Below are 22,905 nucleotides of genomic sequence, written 5' to 3' on the forward strand. Positions count from 1 at the left end.
ATCTGGGTCTGCACCAAAAGTTAATGAGGTCTATTCTGAGCCGAGACCCATCCTCCATCCAAGTTTCCAGGAAATTTGCTCAGTAGTTTTTGTGTAATCCTGCTGATAAACCAACCAAGAAATGGACATGGTTGAAAACATAACCTCCTTGGCGAGGGTAATTAGGAGATCCAATGCATAATCAAAAGCCAATTATGTCTTCCTAAGAAATCATTTTCATGACATTCATGTGCGTGGGTATTAGCAAATATTGCCTGCAAGTAAATAAATAAAACTGTACCATCAAAACCAAACAAGCCACATCATGACATCATAATCATGTATCTAAATGAATAAGTACAATGTGAACTTTTAAGGCTTCAGTGACACTTACTCTAAATCTGTGTTCCTAAAACAAGTGTGACTTTTCCAGCCCCACCACCGCCTCCCTCCACGTGTTTCCTTCTCCTCTGGAGCTCTGATAGTCAACTTCCTCTGATGGCTCTGTGAGACTCGCCTTCAGGCAATTTGTCTGAGAGTCAGCAGCATGCAATTACCTGCCATCTCTCACCATCAGGGTCACACTGTGGCCTCCACGTCAATCGCAAGACTCTGCGATGTGGAGATGAGAAGGCCTTTGACACACAAGTTCTTAAAGTAGATCCTACCCTCTATAGTAGCACTATACACACACTTACCGTATACATTGCAGTCATGTACTGATGAGTTTCTGGCTGTAGAGGATCCACTAAGTCACATGAGGCTGTTCTGCTCTGTTTGGCATTATTCTTCCCTGTTTGCTCTGCCTCTGACAGGAAGACAGCCATGAATCATGGGCTCAGTCAGCTGGAGAAAAAAACCTCCACTGTGGATGGATACGAGTTTTACATAAAAAATAAACATGATGTTAACTCGCATCTGTAGCAGCGATGCTGTGTGCTCGGAGCAAAGGCACAGCTCACGAAGAGATGTGCGTACATTTTTACCACAATAGGTAGAAATGAAGAGGACAGAAAAAGAAGCGGCGTCTGTCAACACGTCATGTAGCTGTGTATCTAAGACTTCAAACTCCCATCTAAAGATAACTCAGCAAATTTTAAATATTACTGGATTGTTTGTACAGGTCATTACAACAATAAATACCCTTTCCTTCGAGCAGTTTTCAGGGCTATAAATTATAAGTAATCAGTAAAAACTTTATGAAAAAAAATTGGAACAAAAGCAGCACCATCGAGGTCAGAATTTGCAAGCGGGGGATGCTGTCATTTTTATGACATGATCAGACAATAAAACAGCATCTGCTGTCTGGCGGTTGAAAATCAAGGTGCACTAAAATACATGCAGAGCATTAACAACATTGTTTTTTTAATAGTTTTTGTTCATTATAACGCAACAAGACGGCACCACAGTGATGGGTTCGCAGGCAAGTGAAACCCCCAATTTTGGTGCTTGCCTGGCACACTGAGATTAGTGGTGTGAGGAAATTTAACCATCTGCCATGCAAATTGTTGTCATGGTTTGTCTTAGTGCCTTGTTTTCACTTTCTAGTTCCCGCTCACCTGTGTTGCTAGTGTTCTGTTTCCCTCCTGTGTTCCTGTGCTCCTCCACAGTCTGATTTTCCCCCCACACCTGCACCTCACCCCCTCGTTCGTTTGTATTTAAGCCTGTGTTGTTCCCTCACTCTTTGTTGGTTCGTCTGTTTCCATCCATGTGCTCATTCCTTGATCCTCCTGTGGCCCCTGTGTTCCGATTTTATGGTTTGTCCTCAGTTTTGTCTTTGTCTTTAGTTTTTTCCTTGGACTTTCCTTTGGATTTTAGTCTTTGAACTTTGGATTTCACATTGGACATTAAAGCTTGATTTTGTTTTCAACATGACTCCCTCTGCACGTCTGCATTTGTGTAAGCCGTAACAATTGTGGCTTCTCAGTGTGCACTCCAATTAGAGACTGCAGATGAAAGAGATGTATGCTGCCTTCAGATGGCTGCAAAGAGTCTCAGCAGAGTAAAAGTCCATCAGTATGGGCAACAAAGTGTTGTGGATTACGGAGCTGGTTATTAATTTGTATTCTGCCTCGCTTACATTCATGTCATAATGAAAATGAAGAATGTTTTATGGCAATCCATCTAATAGTTATTGAGACATTTCATTAAAAGCCAAAAATGTCAACCTGCTGCTGGCGGTGGAGAAAAAGTCAGGGGTTCACTAAAGTCAGGAGGATTTATCCTCTGGGGACCATGAATTCATGTACAAAACTTTATGGAAACCCATTAAATAATTGTTGACATATTTCAGTGTGAGCTACACCACTAGCATGACTAAAAGACACATTACCTCACAAGCACTACAATGTTGGTGTCCAGTGCATGAATAATAAAAGTTTTATTAAATTTAATAGGTGACAACTAAAACACTCTCAAACATGGAAAGTTATAAATATTTATGATTATAGGAAAAGAAAATAAGTAAATAATCTCCTGTGGAAAAGTCACCACATGGACCTTTAAATCAGCTCCAAAATAAACAGGAAAGCAGTGAGGAGATGGTAAAACAGGAGAGATATTGTGCGGTCCTGCTAAGTGGTTTTAGTTAAATCCCTTGGTGCAGCTTTTTGAACACGCTGAAGCTGTTTCAACTCCTCTTGGCAAAGGCAGATAAACAGACTGTTGCACTAGTCAAAGTGAGAAGAGATAAAGGCACTTATAATGTTCCCTCTATCACTAAAATTCATGATGCTGTTTCTAATTTTAGCAATACTCCTGAGATGCAGAAAACTATGACTGACAGTGTTTTAACATCTCGTTAAAAACTCCAGCTTGAGTTTCATCAGACCCCTCACTTTTGGAGACAGACTGAATATGTGTTTAATAAGCAGCAGGAACAGGTCTGAATCTGCCTGAAACTAAAACAATAAGGAGTTTTATCTTAACTTAAAAATTGGAATTGATATTTAGATTTATTGTTCAATACTTAAAGACACAATAGCTAAGATTTCTGCACTAAAATGTCTAAAAACAACTAGACCATCATGATATATTTTGTTTAGTTGGGTTCTTACATTACTCTAAATGTTTTACACCCAGAGAAATCCACAAGTTTACACAAGGTAACAGCACATTTCGTTTAATTGCCTGTGGCTATAACTTCCTGGAGAGACTGAGGAAGGAAGTTAATAAAACTTTACAACATTACCTCGTCCATGACCTTTGTGTCTGAGTCACGTCAGATAGATTTGGCAATTGTGGTTGTTTAATGGTTTGTTCACCAACAGCAAAGCAGGTTTGACCGTGGGATCATATGGGATTTTTATCACATTACTCACAGGAGTGTTTATTTTTCTCAAACAGCAAGATTATTTCACTGTACATTAGCCGTAAGATAGCAAGCAACGACACCCTGAAGGTCTACAGCAAACCCTGTCTGCATTCAGGTCACTAACTAAACTCAGCACTCACCAGAGACTCGAATTGTCTCGCTTCTTCTCCACTCCCCTCTCTGTAATGGCCTTCATACATTTCCCAGTTCCAGTGGGCAGTCAACATTACTGTTTATAAACACCCGAGAATGGAGGTCACCTCTGCAAATCTCTACTGCAGTCATGTTGATAAACAGGAGTGAGGATAAATCCACTTTTAAATCCCATAAGCTTGAATGTTAACTCTGAGCGCTCCTCTCTCTCGGTAAACAGCTCCAAATAAGAGCAGGATCTGATTTGATCTTCAGTGTTTATTCCTTATAGGTCTGGCTCTGCAACCAACTCTCTCCTGCAGAGCTAGACCAGACTTTTATTTTGTTTTGAAAGAGACCCCATTGCAGCAGAAATTAAACAGTGTGTGTTTAATATGCAAAGATAAACATTGATACATTCATTAGAATTGAGTGAGAAGTTAAGCGGCGTATCATCTGTAAAACAATGAAAGTATTTTTCATGTTTGATGTTGATTAAAAAAACTAAAACCAGCACCTGCACTGTGATCAGTGGGGTAGAAGATAGAAAAACATAGGATTTACTATCAGTTTAGTAAGGCCCTATTCTGAAATATGTAATGCATCAAATTTGGTTATTTAGAAAAAAATGTCCACACGTATTCATTTTGAAGATAATGTATTTAAAAATATTAAATATTAAAAAAATATTATAAAAATATTAAAAATTAAATATGAAAATGAAAGTTTCAAGGTTTTCTTCAACACTTACCCTGTGCCATCACAATAAACAATCATACTCAAGAGTAAAAATTGTAACTGACTCATGATTAAATTTCCTCTAGCTCCTCTTCACACTGCTTTTCCTTCTGACTGCATTTTTTCCAAACTACTCATCTGGTCTGATCTGCTTTTCAGACCTTCATCTTTTGTTGAGCTAACCTGATTAGTTGAACAAATGACGCACAAAACCCTCACTCAAATCTATTCGAACTGGGTTTGAGGCAAAGTACAAATGAACAATTTCTCCAATGTTCTTGAATTATGAAATGAGGCAAATCAACACCCAAACAACATTACTATGATTATAACAGTGAGTTGCACAGCAGAGGCTTTTCAGAATCTGTCGGCACCGTTGATTCCTGAAGTGTCCAACAATTTTTGTCTGCAGTTTATTGTAGAAGTTAAAAATGTGTACCATTTTCTTTTCTTCTGAATCTTCACTGCCTTGCTGACTTTTTCTCCATGTCGTTGGTCATGCTACAAGCATACTATTTATGAAACACCTTTTTTTCAACAAGTATAAATGTTGTTTCTTTACAAGTGCTTGAAGCTTTTAAGTGGCAGCAGTTAATTTTGGCTATTTGATAATCATTGGGGGGCTGTTGTTACATTTCATTACAGTCAGATTTCATATTTGGATGTTATGTAAATTGCAAGGAAAGAAAACAAAGGTTGTGTACTAAAGGATTTGGATTGAGATACATTCAAACCATGGCAGTTATTGTTGTTTAAAGAAAGTGTAAGACCAATATAAGCTTGTATCTTATACGTTCAGTCTATAGGCTTTAGTTTTTCTGTTGGAAAGCTATTCCAGGAGGTGAATGGGCACATTTAACCGATTTCTGCAGCAAATTGAAATGTCATCATATAACAGTTCAAATGTCAGGGCTAACAGAGAGATTAACAGCCTCAATCACACATTTTTTTGACCACATAAATGTGTCATTTTAAATGCAGGATAAAAAGGTTTTGTCTGACATAAACACATGCTTTATTGTCTGTTCTGTTGACCTTATATTCTTTGGCTTTGTTTGTAGAGCAAAGCAACTGTTGTTTTAAATGTGCTATAGAAATAAATCTGACTTGACTTGACTTCTTTAACAGCATCAGAAAAAAAAACTACTTCAGCTTTAGTTAGTGCTAAGTAATAGCATTTTTGAAAGACCTGTGAGTCAATTTAGAAATGGAAGAAGGTTCACAAGGTTTGATGTGAAGCAGAAAAGATCAATTCCTGCTGCTGGAACTTTGCTTCAACATACAACTGCACAGGACAGTTGCCTTGGTTTCCATTTGAAGTACATGGATAGCTCCTTTAAACTCTGCCTTGACTTGCAAATGTAGTGAGTCATCAGAGGTGTGAAGTCCATACGTTACAGCCAGCCAGTGAGCCGGACAGACGTGACATTTCCAACGGGTGGTTGATGGGAAATTACAAGAGCTGTTGTTCTACTGTGCATTAATCACTCACTCCCTCCTCTCCCCTTTCCCCATCTCTCCACCCCCCTTCCTCCCACTGTGCCCCACTCTCTCTCTCTCTGACGTCTGCAGTCAGATACCGAGTTCTGGGATAAGATGCAGGCGGAGTGGGAAGAGCTCGCTCGACGGAACTGGCTGACGGAAAATGAGCAGGCGCAGATTCCCCAGAGTGTCTCTCCACATGAGAAGGTCAATATCGTTAAAATGTCCCAATCAGCATGTGCAGAAGTTTATTTGGTTGCATTGATGCAGAGATATACAGATATACAGTAAAGAGCGCCCCTGTAGTAAACGATGCATGTCTGTCTAGAGTTAAACTATAAAATGAGTAGCCTGGCTATCTCCAACGTTTAAATATGTGTCTACTAACACCTCTACACTGACCTATTAACATGTTATATCTGATTTGTTTAATCCACACATAAAATCGTAGAATTAAAGATTACCCAGCTGGCAGCAGACATCAGTTTAACATCAGCAAGACGTTGGACTCTAATGTTGGACAGACATTCAATTTTAGTTGGAAATGAAAATTGGGTTGACGTCAAAAGTCAATGTCGGCTTGACATCAACTTCCAACGTTGGGTGGATGTTGAATTCTGGTTACTCAACACCACGACTTAAAACCAACCAAACATCAACATCTAATGATGTTGCAGCTTCACTCAGTGTGGTCATTGATATTATTACTTTTTGCAGATGTTGGGTTTTGGTCACCATACCTCACACTTAATGTCGGTAATCTATGTCAAAATGATGTTAGCGTGAGACGTTGAATTTTGGTTACATTAGATGACCTGACATTGAATTTTGTTCATGCGACATCACAACCTACAGTCAACCTATTGTCACCGTCTAACAATGTTGGTGGTCAGCTGGGTATAGACTCCAGAGGGTCACTATATCTCATACCACTCGCTGATACCATGTCGTTTTTACGTATGTGTAAGGGTTAAACAAGTGATATATAATGTCTTAAAAGTCCACTGTGTGGGATTGATGGGGTTTTATTGGCAGAAATGAAATATAATGTTGATAATTAAGTTTTACTTGGTGTATAATCACCTGAAAATAAAGGTTGTCATTTTCTGCTAAATCATGCACGCTGGTTAATAAAGGAGCTTTAGTGGGTGCTGGTGGTTTTGATGGAGAGAGCGATTGCTAGCTACATTTCCCTCTTGTGTCCAGTCTTTTTGTTAAGCTAAATGAATCATCTCCAGGCTCAAGCTTGATACTAAATTTACAGAGATGATTGACTGAGTGATAGTAATCTTTTAATCTAATTCTCTTCCAGAGAAACAAATAAAAAAAGGAATTCAGAAAAAAGGAATCACCCAAAGTAAACTCAAGCTATTCTTTAAACCCTGTTGTTGGCTGTTGACATTTCTCTATTCACAGGAAGTGAAAATGAGAAACCTAAGAGTAAAATACAAGCTGAAAACTGAGGCTGCGGTGGTATCTTTGATTGATGGGCGCTTGCCATCATTCAGAGCCTAAAATGTGTTGGTAAACAAAATCACTTCCACAAATTGGTTCATTTTCATTTTACATGTGTTGACTGATTTACCTTCTACTATAGTTAATACATACAGAACAGGGTGCAATATGGCCCATATTCTTTCCTTTGTGTAAAGCATCACCATATATGTTATAAAGAGGACAGAACATGTAGCTGAGCGGTATAATTTACTGGCCAGCTGACCTTCTTATATAAGGAAATCAGACTTGTGGGCTTCCTGATTGATCCCAGCGCAGAGTTAGTTCTTTAAAAAAAAGCTGTTTCAAAGTCATGGCGCTCAGAAGCGGTCAACAACACACCAGGGTAATCACACTTTGAAAATGCAAAGTTTAACATTTAAAGAGAACAGACAAAGCCCGGGGAGCTCTGCTCAGGTTTGATGTGAAGCAGAAAAGATCAATTCCTGCTGCTGGAGCTCTGCTTAAATATACAACTGCACAGGACAGTTGCCCTGGTTTGCATTTGAATATGAAAGAGAGAAACTGACATTGCCACTGTCCCTACTTTTTTTCTGTTGTTTTTTTTCGCTGACAGGGTTACTACTTCCACACAGATAATCCCTATAAGGACTTGCCTAACGCATTTGACGAGGGACTAAAGAAGTCTCGAGAGGGAGACTTGCCAAACGCTGTGCTTTTGCTGGAAGCAGCTGTCTTGCAGGACCCTCATGATTCAGAGGTGAATTCATTTTGTCCACACACACATGGTGACAAACACATTGTATTTTTTCGAGGTAACCGTGGAGACACCTGTATTTACAGCTGTGGATGTATTTCCAAAAGGGATGGAGGCACATTTACAGCACAAATGGCCAATAAAACCTGAGTGGTGTAGTTGGCGTTTCAGCACAAACTTGAGGCTAAATCTAGCACCAATAAGTCCAGCTCGTGTTGAGAGAAGTGAGGGAGAAAGAGTGCCTCGCTGACCAAAGGCTTTGTGAAGCAGATTTAGTAGGCAGCACCCACAGGCTAGACGCTGATTGCCTGTCACAAGCAAATAATATTTTTCTTGTCAAAAGAGTTGTTTACTGTAGAAAAAATAACCCAACTTGTTCATACTGTTGATGAGAATTTCCGTTTGACCAGTGAGATGAATAATAGCTCATTCTGCAGGTTTCTCCTCTCTTTTTCTTGTACTCTCCCCGTTTGAAAAGAAGTGACCTCCTTGCAGGCTGAAAGAGCAAAGCCTTCATACAAAGTGCTCTCTGAATCCCCTGGAATATACAGAAATGTGCCAGTTATTCCGAGGAGAGGATTATCCCGCGGTGTATGGAACTAATACGATTCGAAAATTCCTCATAGGGCGCTTAGTGGCTTATTGCCCCACTGTGAAGACCTCCGAATCATTCAGAAATAATTTCGCCCCTCATTTCAAAGAGTGGAACAAAATAGCATCTGCAGAGATCAGCTTGAGAACAGGTTATTAAGTGTGCCCTTACAGACACAAAATACAGATGAGTAATCTCATAATCTCACGTTCTGGATTTGAGGTTAGTGGTATCATTGTCTGCCCTCTTGTGCCGATCAAGGGTATTTTCTACTTGAGTCTGATGTGGACCAACAGGGGCACAAGTTTAAAAAACTTAACACAATTGTACCATCACAACTAACTACTCCACTCTTGAATGTCACTGTTTAAAACTGTGTTGTTGTTGTTGTTGTTGTTGTTGTTGTTGTTGTTGTTGTACTCACAACATCATTGAAAATGAGGGCATGTCCTCAATGATTCTTCGAGATTTGAATACAGGTTGAATGAAGGAATGAGTAATCAACTATTTTGATGATCAGCTGATCATTTGAGTCATGTTTCAAGCTAAAGAGCCAAACTTGTTACAGCTTCTCCACTGTGAGGATTTGCTGATTCTCTCTATTTCATATCACTGGTAATTAAATGTTTGAGGGTATTGCACCGTTGGTAAGACAAAACAAGAAGTCTGATTCGATTGAGGTTTTGAGGTTTTTTTCACATTTTATAGACAAAACAGGTCGTCAAGAGGTTCCCAAGTAGCTCATCTGGTAGAGCACGTGCCCCATGTTCAAAGGCTGAGTCCAAATGAAGGTTTGAACCCAACCTGTCTCTTCCCCATTTGCTATCAGGCTTCACCAGTCCTATCAAATAAAGACCAGAACTATTAGTTATTATGTAGTGCCTTTAAAGATATTGTATGGAATTTTTTCTTCATTTTTCAAATTTTTTCTTCAAAGTCATCAAAGGTGACTAAACATAATGTGAATACAACTTTCAAATATTACCTCGACCTTGAGCATTTCTGTCTGGGTCACATCAAATAGATTTTCATCACTTATGGTGGTTGTTTAACACCTAATGCTTATTTTCAATAAATAAATCTGCTGATTAAGTATTTTGTCTATAACATGTCAGAAGATTGTGAAAAGTGCCCATCACAATATCTTAGAGGCCAAGGTGACGTCAGTCTGTTTTGTCTGACCAACCGTCCAAAACCCAAATATTTTCAGTGTGAGACTGACTCAAACTAAAAATCCATCATCAAAAGAGTCCCTGATTAATTTTCTGTTAACCAAGTAATCAACTAGTCCTTCAGATCTAAATAAATGAGGAGTCCTCACCTGAATTATCTCTCCACTTTTAAAAAGAGATAAAGTCAGGAAGTCATATTAGAGCTTTATTGAATAATAAATGGCCTCCCACTGCTCTGATGATTTAATGGAGTATCTGAGAGTATCTAAGGACAACCCTCCAAGCTAAACACCAATTTTCAATCATAATTGTAAGTGCCCTTTTTTGACCTCATGGAGGTTTTACATCCTTTGGAGTTCTGAATGTTTAAATGCATTCCTGCAGGGATGTGTCTGAAACACTGGCATCTTTCGCTCTGTGCTACCTCCCACTCACAGACGAGGCTGTAACTGTGTTTCAGCCCCTGGAGAATCCAAGCTATGGAGTCCAGGTTTCCACCCTGCTGTTTACTGTTACCTGTATTTTGTTTCCCTGCAGGCTTGGCAGGTGTTGGGGACCACGCAGGCTGAAAATGAGAATGAGCAGGCTGCGATTGTCTCCCTCCAGAGGTAAGGAGAAACGACTGCATCGGATTCCTATTTAAAAATCAGAAATCGCTCTCAGACCCGGTAGAGATGACAGCTGTTACTGCTCGGGGACACCATATGTTTGCACAAGTGGGGCTCTGTGGAAATGTCACGTTAAAAGATGAAGCCCAGCATATGAAATTTGCCTGAGAGGTTTCAATGAACTTTTTGGCAGCAGTCTATTCAGCAAGACAAAAAATTGTGATGTAAAGATTTGTTATATTTATAGTCCCAAAGACAGCTGCATCACCATTTCACTTTTCCAGCCAGCAACTTGAGAAACGTCCTGCGATTTTTATCCTTAAAATAGAGACACCCAACATGTGGTGATTGCATAGAGCCAGGATGTGAACACAGTCCTCAATGGGAGGTGGCCCACTTTCATTCACAACACCGCTGAAGCCAGAAATCGCACCTATCTGGAAGTGTGAACACTGACAAGTCAACTGAGAACACAAAAGACAGCCATTCAGGGAAAAAAAAAAAGTAACCTTTCTTTTTCTAGCCACATAGACGGTCCATTCTGTGAATTAAAATGAAAACATTTAATTTCTGCTTGGTGTAAATGGGATTATAAAGGATGTGAAGAATTAATTTCTCAGCTCCTGCTAGAATCTCACTTAATCCAATAGACTTGTGCGTATTCTGACACACCATTCAGATCTCATGTAGTTTGCGTGCCGTACACTTTAGTTTGTGTATTATGTAATAGCTCCATCTGTGAGGGGTGTGCTTGGGTATGAAGTGAGATTAGATGTTTACCTGGCATTAGTCCTGTTGTTGCTACACTGGCAACACTTCAGTTGGCAAGCACCATGTTGTCCTGCTCTATTCTGGGTTTCTTTAGCAGTTCATTGAAAAATGCCACACAGAATTTGAACAGAAGTACTCATTATGTTCAAAAATAAACATTTTGACTTCACTTTCACTTATTTTTGGCTATTTTATGCTTCACTCTTGAAGCTCAAAACATGTGAGCTTTGAAACATTCTCTGAAGTGCTGCAAGGCATAAACTGAATTGTGCAACTGAATTGTGGGTATTTCTTGTTGTCAATTAATAGGTAACCAGCTCAATTCTGTACTGTTTCACTGTATTCCACAGGATGAAAATTGACTCTTATCATACCATGTACAATTGCTTATCTGAAGTAATTCATTGTATTGCATTCATGTTACTTTTTATTAAAAAAAAAAAAAAAAACTCGAACAAATTGTAACCAGACTAACTGCTAACTGCTGCCAACTGTAGCAGCCATTAGATGAGTTAGCCAGGCAGCTAGCAGTCCAGACTGGGAGTTAGCACTGGAGGTTTGGATCAGGGCGGGCAGGAACTGGGTGATTAGCATGCTAAACATGCTTTGCGACACAATACGTAGACATCATTACGTCAAAACTGTTCTTCGTTTACATTCTGTTGATTATTTCAGTGACGTTTAAGATATTGCACTTTCAAGGTTTTTTGTAACTGATGATAATAACAACATTCATTATAATGGTGTAATACTATGATTTTTAACCTCAATTCTGTGGCCAAACATCTTCGTCAAATCTGGGACTGTCCCTGGAAAATATTGGTTTTCTGGTCACTCTGGACTTTCTTTCATTTTTACACCATGCATATATGAGAGGCTAAACATCTCGTGCAAAGAACACAGTCTTGTAAGTGTGTGGTCCAGAGTTTATATAATCTTCACCTTCAGCACATTGAAGTGGGGACTGAAATAATTTGGTTTGACTGAGATTAGGAGGGTTTTAAGGAAGTTGGCACATTAACTGTAGTAAATCTGGCTTGAAAATTATCTTGATGAAAGCTAAAGCTTGTTTTGGGCTCTCCTCCAGTCTCTGAACTAATCCAAGTTGTCCATCCAACACAATGCTGCTCTTCTCCCCTTTTCAATTACAAAGGTTAGTGTAAATCTTAGTGGCAGCGGTCCCAATGATATAACCAGTGATGTAACGTTAGCACGCAGGACAAACATACTTTCCATCTCTCGCTCTGGAAAAATTCACCAAGGGCATTTTATTTTCCTAAATGCAAATCATCTAACCCTGCTGCTGAGGGCAGCATGCAAACCTGCTCCCCTGCAGCAAAGGCAGAGCAGGAGAGGTGTAGCGCCGCCATCCTGACCCAGAAATCATTAGCCTCCGCCTGATGTTCCCTCGGTTTGGCCTGTCCCAATTAATGCCTGTCAAATCTAGATTTCCCTTTGAAGTGCACACCTTACACCATCTCTTCTCTCCCATGCCCGGGTCCTGTGTCCATCCAGGTGTTTGGAGCTCCACCCAAACAACCTCCCAGCTCTCATGGCTCTGGCAGTGAGCCTGACCAACACTGGTATGCGCAATGAGGCCTGTGAGGCCCTGCTCCGCTGGCTACGACACAATCCAAAGTACAAGCACCTGCTGAAGGGCAAGACGCACCTGATGGGATCCCCAAACTCCCAACGTAGGATGTCTCACGCTCAAAACATGGGCAGACATGAAAGGTGGAGTATTCAGACTGAAAAGACAGAACTGATGAAAAAAAGAGAATGGAGCATTTAGCTGTTTTTAAGTAATTCACTCAGCAAAAACCATGTATTGTCAGAGGCGTAGTTAAGAACCCAAAGACACTCATTTAACAATGTTATAAAAAAGAGAAGCAGATAATCATCACGTTGGAAAAGTAGCGACCAAAGACTGAGGCACTTAATCAATGTCAAAATAGTTGCCAATTATTTTCTGGCAATTGACTAATCAATTAATCAACTAATTGTTTCAACTCAAGTGTTACAAATCAATAAGCAAGACTGAATTGTCAGGTTTTTTAAGGCAGTCCACTGGTCTAGCATTAGACTAATGTAACACTGTTGAACTCATAATGGACAGTTTTTAAAACAAACTTGATACAGCAGAATCAGAGGTATCACCTATATATATATATATATATATACATACATATTGATGTATACTGATATTAGTATTATATAATATCTGAAATAACAGGTGATGTTATAGATGTCAAAAATTGAAAAGAGAAAATAATCTATAGCCATCTGTAAGTTTAAGTTAAAAAGTTAAAAACTGACGTAAAAATGCTGCAACTGAATTTCCACCCTTTATCTAGCAGCTCATTGACTAATTGACAAAGATATAATATATCACGTGCTGCAGGTTGCACACTCGACAACAAGATCTTTGCCAGCCGTTTTCAGGCTCTCATTTGTTTTACTCAAACTGCTATAACTCTGTCAGGGAGAGCAAGAACTTGTTTTAAGGTCACTCAGCCACAGCTGGTATTGGTGTATGTTCACTGGCGAGACGGCATACATGGAGCTACGTGTATCCAGCTTGTCAAACCACTGTTCCTGCTGCAGAAGCCAGCTGTCTAAGTTATCTTAAGCAAGAAAAATTAGGTTGTTAGGTGTATCAGATTAAAAAGGCCTAATTCTGCTCCCCAGGTGAAGCAGCACTTAATCAAATCATTAATCGCCAAGTCAATGTGAAGAAATACAGGTACCTCACAATTACTGCAGCCTCCGCTCTAATCCACACAACATCATCCTTTTCATTTCTGCTGCTTACTCCATCACTCTCACTCTTCTTCTTTCTCTTCTAACTTTCCTTTACCCTCCCTCCCTTTTCTTTCATCCTTGTCTTTAACCAAAAGCTAAGAAACAAATGACCAGTGAAGCAGAATCGCTGTGTAGCTGACATTTATTTAATTTTTCACTTAAGTGCATAGGTTGGAAGATTGTCAAGATTTAAGTTATTAACATTCACTATTATATTTGTATTATTCCACCTCAATATAAAAAAAACTAACCTACTGGTGAAATAGTACAGAAAATGTTTACATCTGGTCAGTAAGACCTGTTTTTATTGATAAATATCACAGCTAATGAAGATTAAGAGTAACACAGCTCAAATATGGCTTAACATGATCAGTAAATAAGGGTGACATCTGAAAGTACAAACAGGAACACCGGAGAAAAACTAAACTCCAAACCACAGAGATTCGGATAGAAGCTACAAAAGTACTTTTAGACTTTTAGAGATCCTTATGTTCAATTTCAGGTTTATGCTTTTATTTGTATTTTACTAGAAAATGTTATTAAAAAACTTCTAGATAAAAGAACACATTGTTTTTCTCATACTGCTGAAACAGTACTCATTGTTTCTTCACCCTCTGTCTGAACGCTCTAGTTTATTGCCTGGTTTCTAATCAGTTCTACTACATGGCTGAGGGCGGTGACTGTATAGTTGTGACATCACCATTTTATGGAAGTACTTAGGGCTCCTTTAAAGGCACAGTTTCTGAATACAGGCAATTTTAAACCGGGAGGTGCCCTAGAAGCCTACAGGTTAAAGCACTGACCGTGTGCAGGACACATGCTGCATGCTGCTCCTCATCTCTCTCTCCTGTTTGCCATCCAGTAAAGACTTAAAATCCCCCCCAAAAATAATTCTGAGAACCACTGCTCTAGCAGTAGTCGTATAAAACACCAAACATTTCATTAAATATTAATTTTACATTTATTTTAAACTGGGAGGTTTACTTATACGTATACTCAAATATACTGTACTTCATCCCTCCTCTACCCTCCTGTCACTCTCCCTCTCTCTCTCGTTTTTTTCCACTATGAATAAAGTTGACGTGCAGTATAGTGCACATCATAGCTCTGCAATCTTAAGAGCGCTCATTCAGCAGCCTTAACTCACACTAATCCGTGTGTGTGTGTGTGTGTGTGTGTGTCCACAGCTCCCTGCAACCGGAGGTCAAGGAGCTCTTCTTGGATGCAGTTCAGAACAACTCTGACAGCATCGACCCGGATTTGCAGACAGGCCTTGGGGTGCTTTACAACCTCAGCGGAGAGTTCAACAAAGCTGTGGAGGCCTTCAATACAGCTCTGTCAGTGCGGCCTGAGGTAGGAACCACACACACGCACATACACATGTGGAAAAATACAGATTAGACAGAGCAGAGCTGTAGTCATACCAACGCTTGTCAGATGAAGAGATGCTCTGCAGGCACAAATAATCTCAACCCTCAGAGGAAGTAGCCACAGACGAAAAAGTGAGAAATACCTAATTTGTAAACGTAATTCATTCACTGGCCAAAGGAGCGACATATAGAGCTGTGGGTCGCAGCTTAGACTTAAAACTTGAATTAGATTCTCTTGGTTGTATGCCTCCTCACACCATTTTTTGCAGAATATTATGATGTCACAGTAATGTTGACCTTTGACCTTTCAGAAGAGGTCATAATTTTTTCCTATGAGACATTTGCAGTGTTTCCTCTACATTAATTCAGGAGTGACTCCGTAGCTTAATACACTGTACACACATATGAATGCTAATATCAAACATACTGTATGTTTCCGTTAAATACAGGACTCTCAATGAGGGCAAAATATGGAAACTCATTGAGTGCATCTGCTAAAAACACACAACACTACAGTGCGAACTTGAAAACCATGATCTGTCGCACACCATGTGTTCTCATGCAAACACATACAGCAGACGTGAAGCCCTCAAGCTTGTACACTTCCTCAGAGACATGGAGCCGCAATTATCGAGGGAGAGCTCGTGCAAACGGATGGGTTGAAGCGCACCAAACTGTCACAGCAATATGTGAAGCAAGGAGCTGCCAAATCTGGCCTCCTGAACTCCTGACTGGCACACATGCGCTCTCACACATGATCCAGCACAAGAATAGAGCAGACTCACATTTACGCAGAGAACTAAAATCAGCCTCTGACGCACATTTCATGCACATTTACACAACAAACAAAATAAACACACACACACACACACACACACACACACACACACACACGATTTCGAGCTCAAACTCTTTCTCCATCTCTGCATCTCCTTCATGCAAATCAGTCGCTGTCCTCCGAGCGCCGTCCCAGGCCGGCGAGAATATTACTCACTGTTAAATCCAACCTCCCACATTTGACTTGGTAATATCTGCTCCCCTGCTGGAAAAATAGCTCTGAACACAAAGGGAGATAATTATATCCTGCTGCCAGGCTTAGCTAAAGATGAAGGACCCCTATACTGTAGCAGACCATGACCTCTGTATGTGCCTGTCTACCTGCAGGTGGGAAACAACGGCAAGGACATCCTGAGTGATGTAACCCTACTCTCCTTAAATTACCCTTGTTAGGTTAGTTCATTGCAGGGAGCTGTGTAAGGCTCCAAACACTTACTTGTTATTTGTGCATCGAAGGGAAAAAACACAGTGAATTCTAGCTCCAACACTGCATTGTCATGCTGTCACTGCAGATAGGAGGCTGCGTGTTGTGCGGAAGCCCAGATTATTCAGCTCTATTTCACTTGCACTTCTCTGTTAAAGACACTGTCAGCTGTGTGATCAGCTGGAAAGCATTTAAGACTTAAAGATAACTGAAGACATGCTTCTGATGAGCTTTTAATTCAAGCTGAAAAGAAACTCTTTTACTAATTAAATACATCCTGAAATATATATGCTAGCCACATTTTCACAACACACATCACAGTGAACTTTAGCAATAACAAATCTTTCACTTTCACCCTCAACCAACAAACCCCACCATTCACTCTTCATCCAGGACTACTTGTTGTGGAACCGCCTGGGGGCCACGCTGGCGAACGGGGACCGGAGTCAGGAGGCGGTAGAGGCTTACACGCGAGCCCTAGAGCTGCAGCCAGGCTTTATCAGGTCCCGCTACAACCTGGGCATCAGCTGTATAAACCTGGGGGCACACAGGTGAGTGACCTGGGTGGGGGGGACAAAGTTCCCACACATATTTGATGCAGAATTAATATTCATTCGAGGTCTCGTTACAGAAAATTTCCAAACTGCTTGGCCTATCATAACTTAAATTTCAAAGCTTTCTGTCTCCAAAATATCTAGAAGCAAAGCCTCTTTTCCTCACTCTTATGTAACTGCAAAGGACTTTTGTTGGAAATAGACTGTGCAGCGCAGCTAAAAAGCCACAATAAGTCATCTGATTTGGACTTCCCATCATTCTGGTACTCTCTTTCCTCACAGACTTACTTAACCACTGTGTGTGAATGCAGGGATTCCATTTAAATTCATTTCATCTCCTTTTAATTTCTTAAAGGTGAAGCCAACGCAAAAACTTAAACCTGCATTCATTTTAATGGCCAGGAGGGGGCAACTTTACTGGTTTCAAAAACAGGTCCGATTGTATGTAAGCTTATGAGAAAATGGCCGTGCTTCTGTCTTGATTTTTTACCTCAGCAATAAATTTATGGTCTTAATCTCTAGTTTTGAGACTTCTTTAATACAGCATGTTCTTCATTTTGTAAATTATGGTCCCATTTACAGTAAAATAGACAATATTTCAGGCCGTGGCCGTGTCAGTCACATCCAATCAGCATCCTCTTCAGCTGCACCCTCTCACCCAAAGACAGTATCGTCATTTATGGCTCCAAAAAACCAAGATGGCGAGGGCCATAAAGCCAAACTTGAGGCTTCAGAATGGTAGCTCAAACCAATGGCTGATGTCACGGTGGGTTTACACTTGTGGGTGTCACCGAGGATGTCTAATCAGTCCAAATAAGTGAAACCAGTTTGGGTGTACCATGGGTGTGTAGGCTTGAGCTGGATCAACTCATGTAAGTTTCCCTAAGCCAAACTGATATCTAATCCCATTATTGTTTTCTTTCCACAGAGAGGCGGCCAGTAACTTCCTGACTGCCCTAAGCCTTCAGAGGAAAAGCCGGAGTCGCCAGCAGTCGCACCAGGTGATGTCTGGAAACATCTGGGCAGCTCTGAGGATAGCTTTATCCATGTTGGACCAGCCCGAACTCTTCCAGGCTGCAAATATTGGTGATCTGGATCTTCTCATGCGGGCCTTCAACCTAGACATTTGAGGATCGGGAGGTAGTGACAGTAGCATCTCCCCCTTCACTTATACTCTTTGATTTCTACCCAACAGCCAAAAGCCCAAAGTGCACACATCAGAATGGATTGGATCTGATGTTTGAGACAACAGTGTGGTTTTTATGCACGTCAAAATTAACTACAGTCGTCAAAGTTGTTATATTTTTTCGCCCAAGTACCTTGGAGCAGTTCTGAGGACAGGTTCTTGCAAGTGCTTGAAGTGACTGCTTTGTGATGGATTTGCACTGCAATTTGTGATTTCCCTGAAGAGCACAAGGACGGGCAAAGATTGTATGAGCAATGCCTTAGAGAACACATCAATTAAAAACTGACTCATCCAGTGGAACAGAGCTAAGCCAAGAGAGACAGGCCGACAGACAGTTTGAGAAACTCACAGAGGAACCCTCACACGCCGTTCTCAGAGAAAAGACGAGGTCTTGAGGAAAAAAAAAAAGGTTTCGTTATCCAATTACTTTCACAGACTTGAGACTGTCTCACCCTCCTCAAGGATGGATTTAGTGAGCAAACGATAAAAACTGCGCCATATGACCTGGAATTTCAAATTCTGTTCCTGGCTTGTTTTCATCCTCTTTGAACGGAGAATAATGATACTGCATGAATAAGCATTTTCATAAATGGATCCTCGTTTAAAATTAACATACTTTAAGAAGTTTTCCCTTTGCACTTCAGACAAACAGATAACTTCCTCAATCCAAGTGGAATGTGCAAGCCAGGTTGTAAAGCCTTACTCCAATGCATGCGAACAACAATATTTATTTATACTATTTTTATGGCAACACAAAAACACTAAGCCATTTCAGACTGGTTTTGATTTCTTTAAATAACTGCTGTCTTCTGAACTTGAAAGCTTTCTGAGCCATTAATTTTTGTTTTTGTTGGGTTTATTTTTTATTTGGTCTTGGCTCCGAGCTTCTCTCTGCTCCCTTTATGCTGACTGGTTGGTGAAATACAAACAAAAGCTGGGCAACACTGGTCTGTCAAACCTGCATTAGTGTGAAACTTCCTAACTTTCTCACATGACTAAAGTTGTTACAGGTCTAAAGTAGCTCTTTCATTTAAAGCTTCTGGAACGACTTTATTAGCCCTCACATTTCATGTACGCAATTTGATGTGCGGGGCGGAGGGGTTTGGGGGGGCGATTGCTGCAAAAGTGCACTCTTGGATTTCCCTATGGTAGATAAAACATGATAAAGGGTGCCCCTCCAGTGCCCTCTCTTCACTATACAAAATATGTCCCAACGTTGTGCGTGCTGGTGCCCCACAGCTGGTGCCCTTTTTTATTTTTTTCACCCCTGCCCTGCAAATATCCTGAGTCCGCCGCTGCATCTTCTGTCTGACTGTATTAATTTCAGTACAGTATAAAAACATCGCAGATTGAAGAGCTGCAAGCCAAGACCTGAGAGAGCTTGGGGTCCTTCCTGACGCAGTCATTTGTATCTTTGCTGCACCTCCACAGGAGAACGAAGCTCAAACATTTCATTAAAACAGTTTGCTTCGGCCATCATGCATGATTTAAATATTTCTGTGAGCTAGTGCAGAGTGCTGTCGGTTCTACCATCTGCAAACTTCAATTCACATCCTGATAAGACAAAACATTAAGCTATCACGCGTCCACAAAACACATCATTTTAAGGAGCCAGTTATTCCAGATAATTCACCTCAGAAGCAGCTTCTCTTGTGTCGGTGTTGCTAGTTTGAAAGTCACTCTGTGAAGTGAACGCCATGTTCCTCACCGTGCGACGGAGTAAATGATAGATAATCTGCAGTATTGTATAGCTCAGCATCTTGGTGTTTAACAGGCGTGTCCACAGTCTGGCTGTGCTGTAGAAAGTGGGTTTTTATTCTCAGATCCTATGCAAAAGGTCATGTTTTATGTTGCCATTCTGAATTGTCAGTTTGTCCCTGTCTGCCTCAGCGGACCCAAAAGGAAGTGGTGATTCTGTGCTTTGAAAGAATGCTATCAGTGCGAAGCAGAGACCAGTAAGAGAGTCATTCATCTTCCAAACTGTACAGCTTTGATGTCATGGTCTGTATAAGAAGAAGTGTTTCATTAGGACACCGGCACAGAACAAAAAGTGTTCTGGTCAGTCAGTGACTCTGAAAAATACAGATACACACAAACAGCCACATCCACCTAAAGTGCAGCCTTCATGTTTTATAACCCTGTGGTGGAGCGATGTGTCTTTGACCTTACCGAAGTCACCGTCATACATCAAGCTTCGCTATCAGATACATGTTTTATTTCACCGGTCCGCTGCATTTGTCCACTTTGAAACTCACCTCAGATGCACTTTGAGAAGAAAACTCTTTTTTAAAGGTGCTTTTTGTAAGAAAAGTTGGGACTGAGATTCAAAAATTAACTTTTCTAACAAATAGCACCTGCACAGCTACAAAATTGTTGTTGAACCAGTTACATTCATATGTTATCCACTGGTGCTTTAAACATAGCGGGTAAGATGATATTTCAGGCTGAAACAGATGAGTAGCTACCACAGTTAGATTCTTCAAAATTGTTGGCACAGTCTCTGTGGCCGAGGGTGATGTTTAATAGATCAAGGAGGCAGAGGAACCCAGTGAGACACAGCACATATGTGCATGCCACTAACAATCTGCAGCAGAGGGGGGCTGACAGTGGACTGCACAATGACAACAGCAATGAGGCCAATGCAGAGATGGATGCACAAATATATTCACCCTCTGAGGGATTTTATTATGATAATTAACTAAAATAACGTGGGTGCTATCCGGTAGCTTATCTGTTATCCTGCTGAATATTTAATTATCACTGAATTACTAAATCAGTTATTTTCAGCCATGCTAGCAGCACAGTTTTATAGATGGAAATGTTGTTCCTTAGGTCCACTACTTTGGACATGCGTGGTCCCCAGAGGATCAATCTTTCATGATCCTCTGACACCAAGTGGTTCACTGTTATGTTTTACAGTGATTTCCTGACAACCATTGGATGGATTGCCATGAAATCTGGAATCCTGAGGTGGGCTCAGGATAAAATATACAGTAAATACTGTAAGGCAGTGTTGGAGTTGTTACTCAATAGAAGTAATGTATTGCACATTACTCGTTACAGCAGTAAATAATGCATTGTTTTACCTACTTACTCCCTCTAGAAAGGAATTTGTTATACTACTCCTTACATTATATATGTGTTACTCCACAAGGATGCCTGAGATGCATTGTCACATAATTTCCAGTTAAGAATATCACAAGCCAATCGTCAGAATAAATGTTAGCTAAGTACGTTTCTGCAAAACCATAGATAAGTTCAGACTGTACGTTAGTTTATGTCTGGTTAGGTTTAGGCACAAAAACCACTTGGTTAGAGTTGGGAAAACATCATGGTTTGGACTAAAATACCTGTTTTTGTCACCGCAACCATGGCTGGAAATTGTCTAGAGTTCTCCTGAAAAACATCCAGTGGTGTCACACTTACAAATGTTGAAATGCAGACTAGATCTATGGTCACCCGTTTAGCAGCCTTGTCGCCTGTAACTCCGCTACCATCCCCTTCAACTCCCAGTATGCTAGTCTGGCAATAAACATGTAAGGTAAATGTGATATGGCACATTTTCTACAAATGTCAGTACGATAAGACTTGGACATATCTGTCGTTTGCAGAAACATTAACTGCTAACATTATATCCTGCCGACTGGGCTGCAATATAATGTAAACCTTTACATATCAGTGCTAATAAGGAGGACATACATAAGATCTTTCTTTTGTGCTCTTTAAATGGCACTAAATGTACCGGCCCAAACAAACACAAACAAACTCACTCGAGTCACTCTCTCACCAAACCTTGACTTTATAGTAGACTAGTCCAGCTAATTTGACATGTTTATCACTAAAGCAGTGGTTATACCTCATGAGGAGGACTCCCTCCAATTATCTGTTCCTGTGTGGAGTCAGCACAAGACTGTCCAGGCTGAAGAACATCTCCATGGAAATTATTTTTTTCTATCCGACCATAATGCAGATAATTGAGGACCTTACATTGTTTGATTAGAAACTGTAATGTGATTACTGAATTTGAGAACAGTAATGTCTTACTACTGCATTACAGATAAATGTAATGTGATTACAGTAATGCGTGAGCCCCAACACTGCTGTAACCATCCCATGACTTTTTCATCTTGTGCCACATCAGGTCCAAAACTAAATTTGTCCAATATTTTGGTTTCCAGCTGAATGCATGTAAAGTTAGTCACACTTTCATCAGTCTCAGCAATACTGTGTTCAGGGCTACTTAGCAAATGCCCGCTAGCTCACACCCTGAACTAAGATGGTTAACATACCTGCTAAACATAAGCATGTTAGCATTGTCATGGAGAGCACCACTGAGTTCAGCCTCACAATGCAGTTACATCTACATCTGTTTCAGCCAAGTATTTCTGTCCACCTCTGTCACTTACAGTATGGTGTATGTGCTTAATCTGCTGGCTAGAAACACATCTGGGAATTTCATTTGTGTCAGAGTCTCAGCACATCCGAGACAAGCTTCCATCACATTTCTTTCTATACACCCACTTTATTTGTAATAGTTCCCTGAGGTACCGATGAGAGACGTGGGAGTTATTCTTCAGGCCAGTATCCCTCCATTTTTAAACGTGAACACATATTCTGTCCCTGGTCCTCCCAGCTGTCTTTTGTGTCAACAGTGAACTGTAGAAACTCAAACCATGATGTCTGTTAAATCGTGATTTCCAAATCAACTCTAGTTTTCTTATGAGGTTGTAGGC

At 40.4% G+C, this 22,905-nt stretch overlaps 1 protein-coding gene across 1 annotated transcript in view; it reads left to right on the forward strand.

Annotated features, from left to right (window-relative positions):
• Positions 1–18,116, forward strand: part of pex5la (peroxisomal biogenesis factor 5-like a) — a 54,719-nt gene extending 36,603 nt beyond the window's left edge. The window contains exons 9-15 of the mRNA XM_073476449.1: positions 5,735–5,851; positions 7,716–7,859; positions 10,158–10,228; positions 12,515–12,733; positions 14,989–15,154; positions 16,826–16,983; positions 17,915–18,116. Coding sequence (XP_073332550.1) covers positions 5,735–5,851; positions 7,716–7,859; positions 10,158–10,228; positions 12,515–12,733; positions 14,989–15,154; positions 16,826–16,983; positions 17,915–18,116 — 1,077 coding nt within the window. The remainder of the gene's footprint in view (positions 1–5,734; positions 5,852–7,715; positions 7,860–10,157; positions 10,229–12,514; positions 12,734–14,988; positions 15,155–16,825; positions 16,984–17,914) is intronic.
• Positions 18,117–22,905: the final 4,789 nt, after the last annotated feature.

This window comes from Pagrus major, chromosome 11 (genome assembly GCF_040436345.1).
Source record: "Pagrus major chromosome 11, Pma_NU_1.0".
Taxonomy (NCBI): domain Eukaryota; kingdom Metazoa; phylum Chordata; class Actinopteri; order Spariformes; family Sparidae; genus Pagrus; species Pagrus major.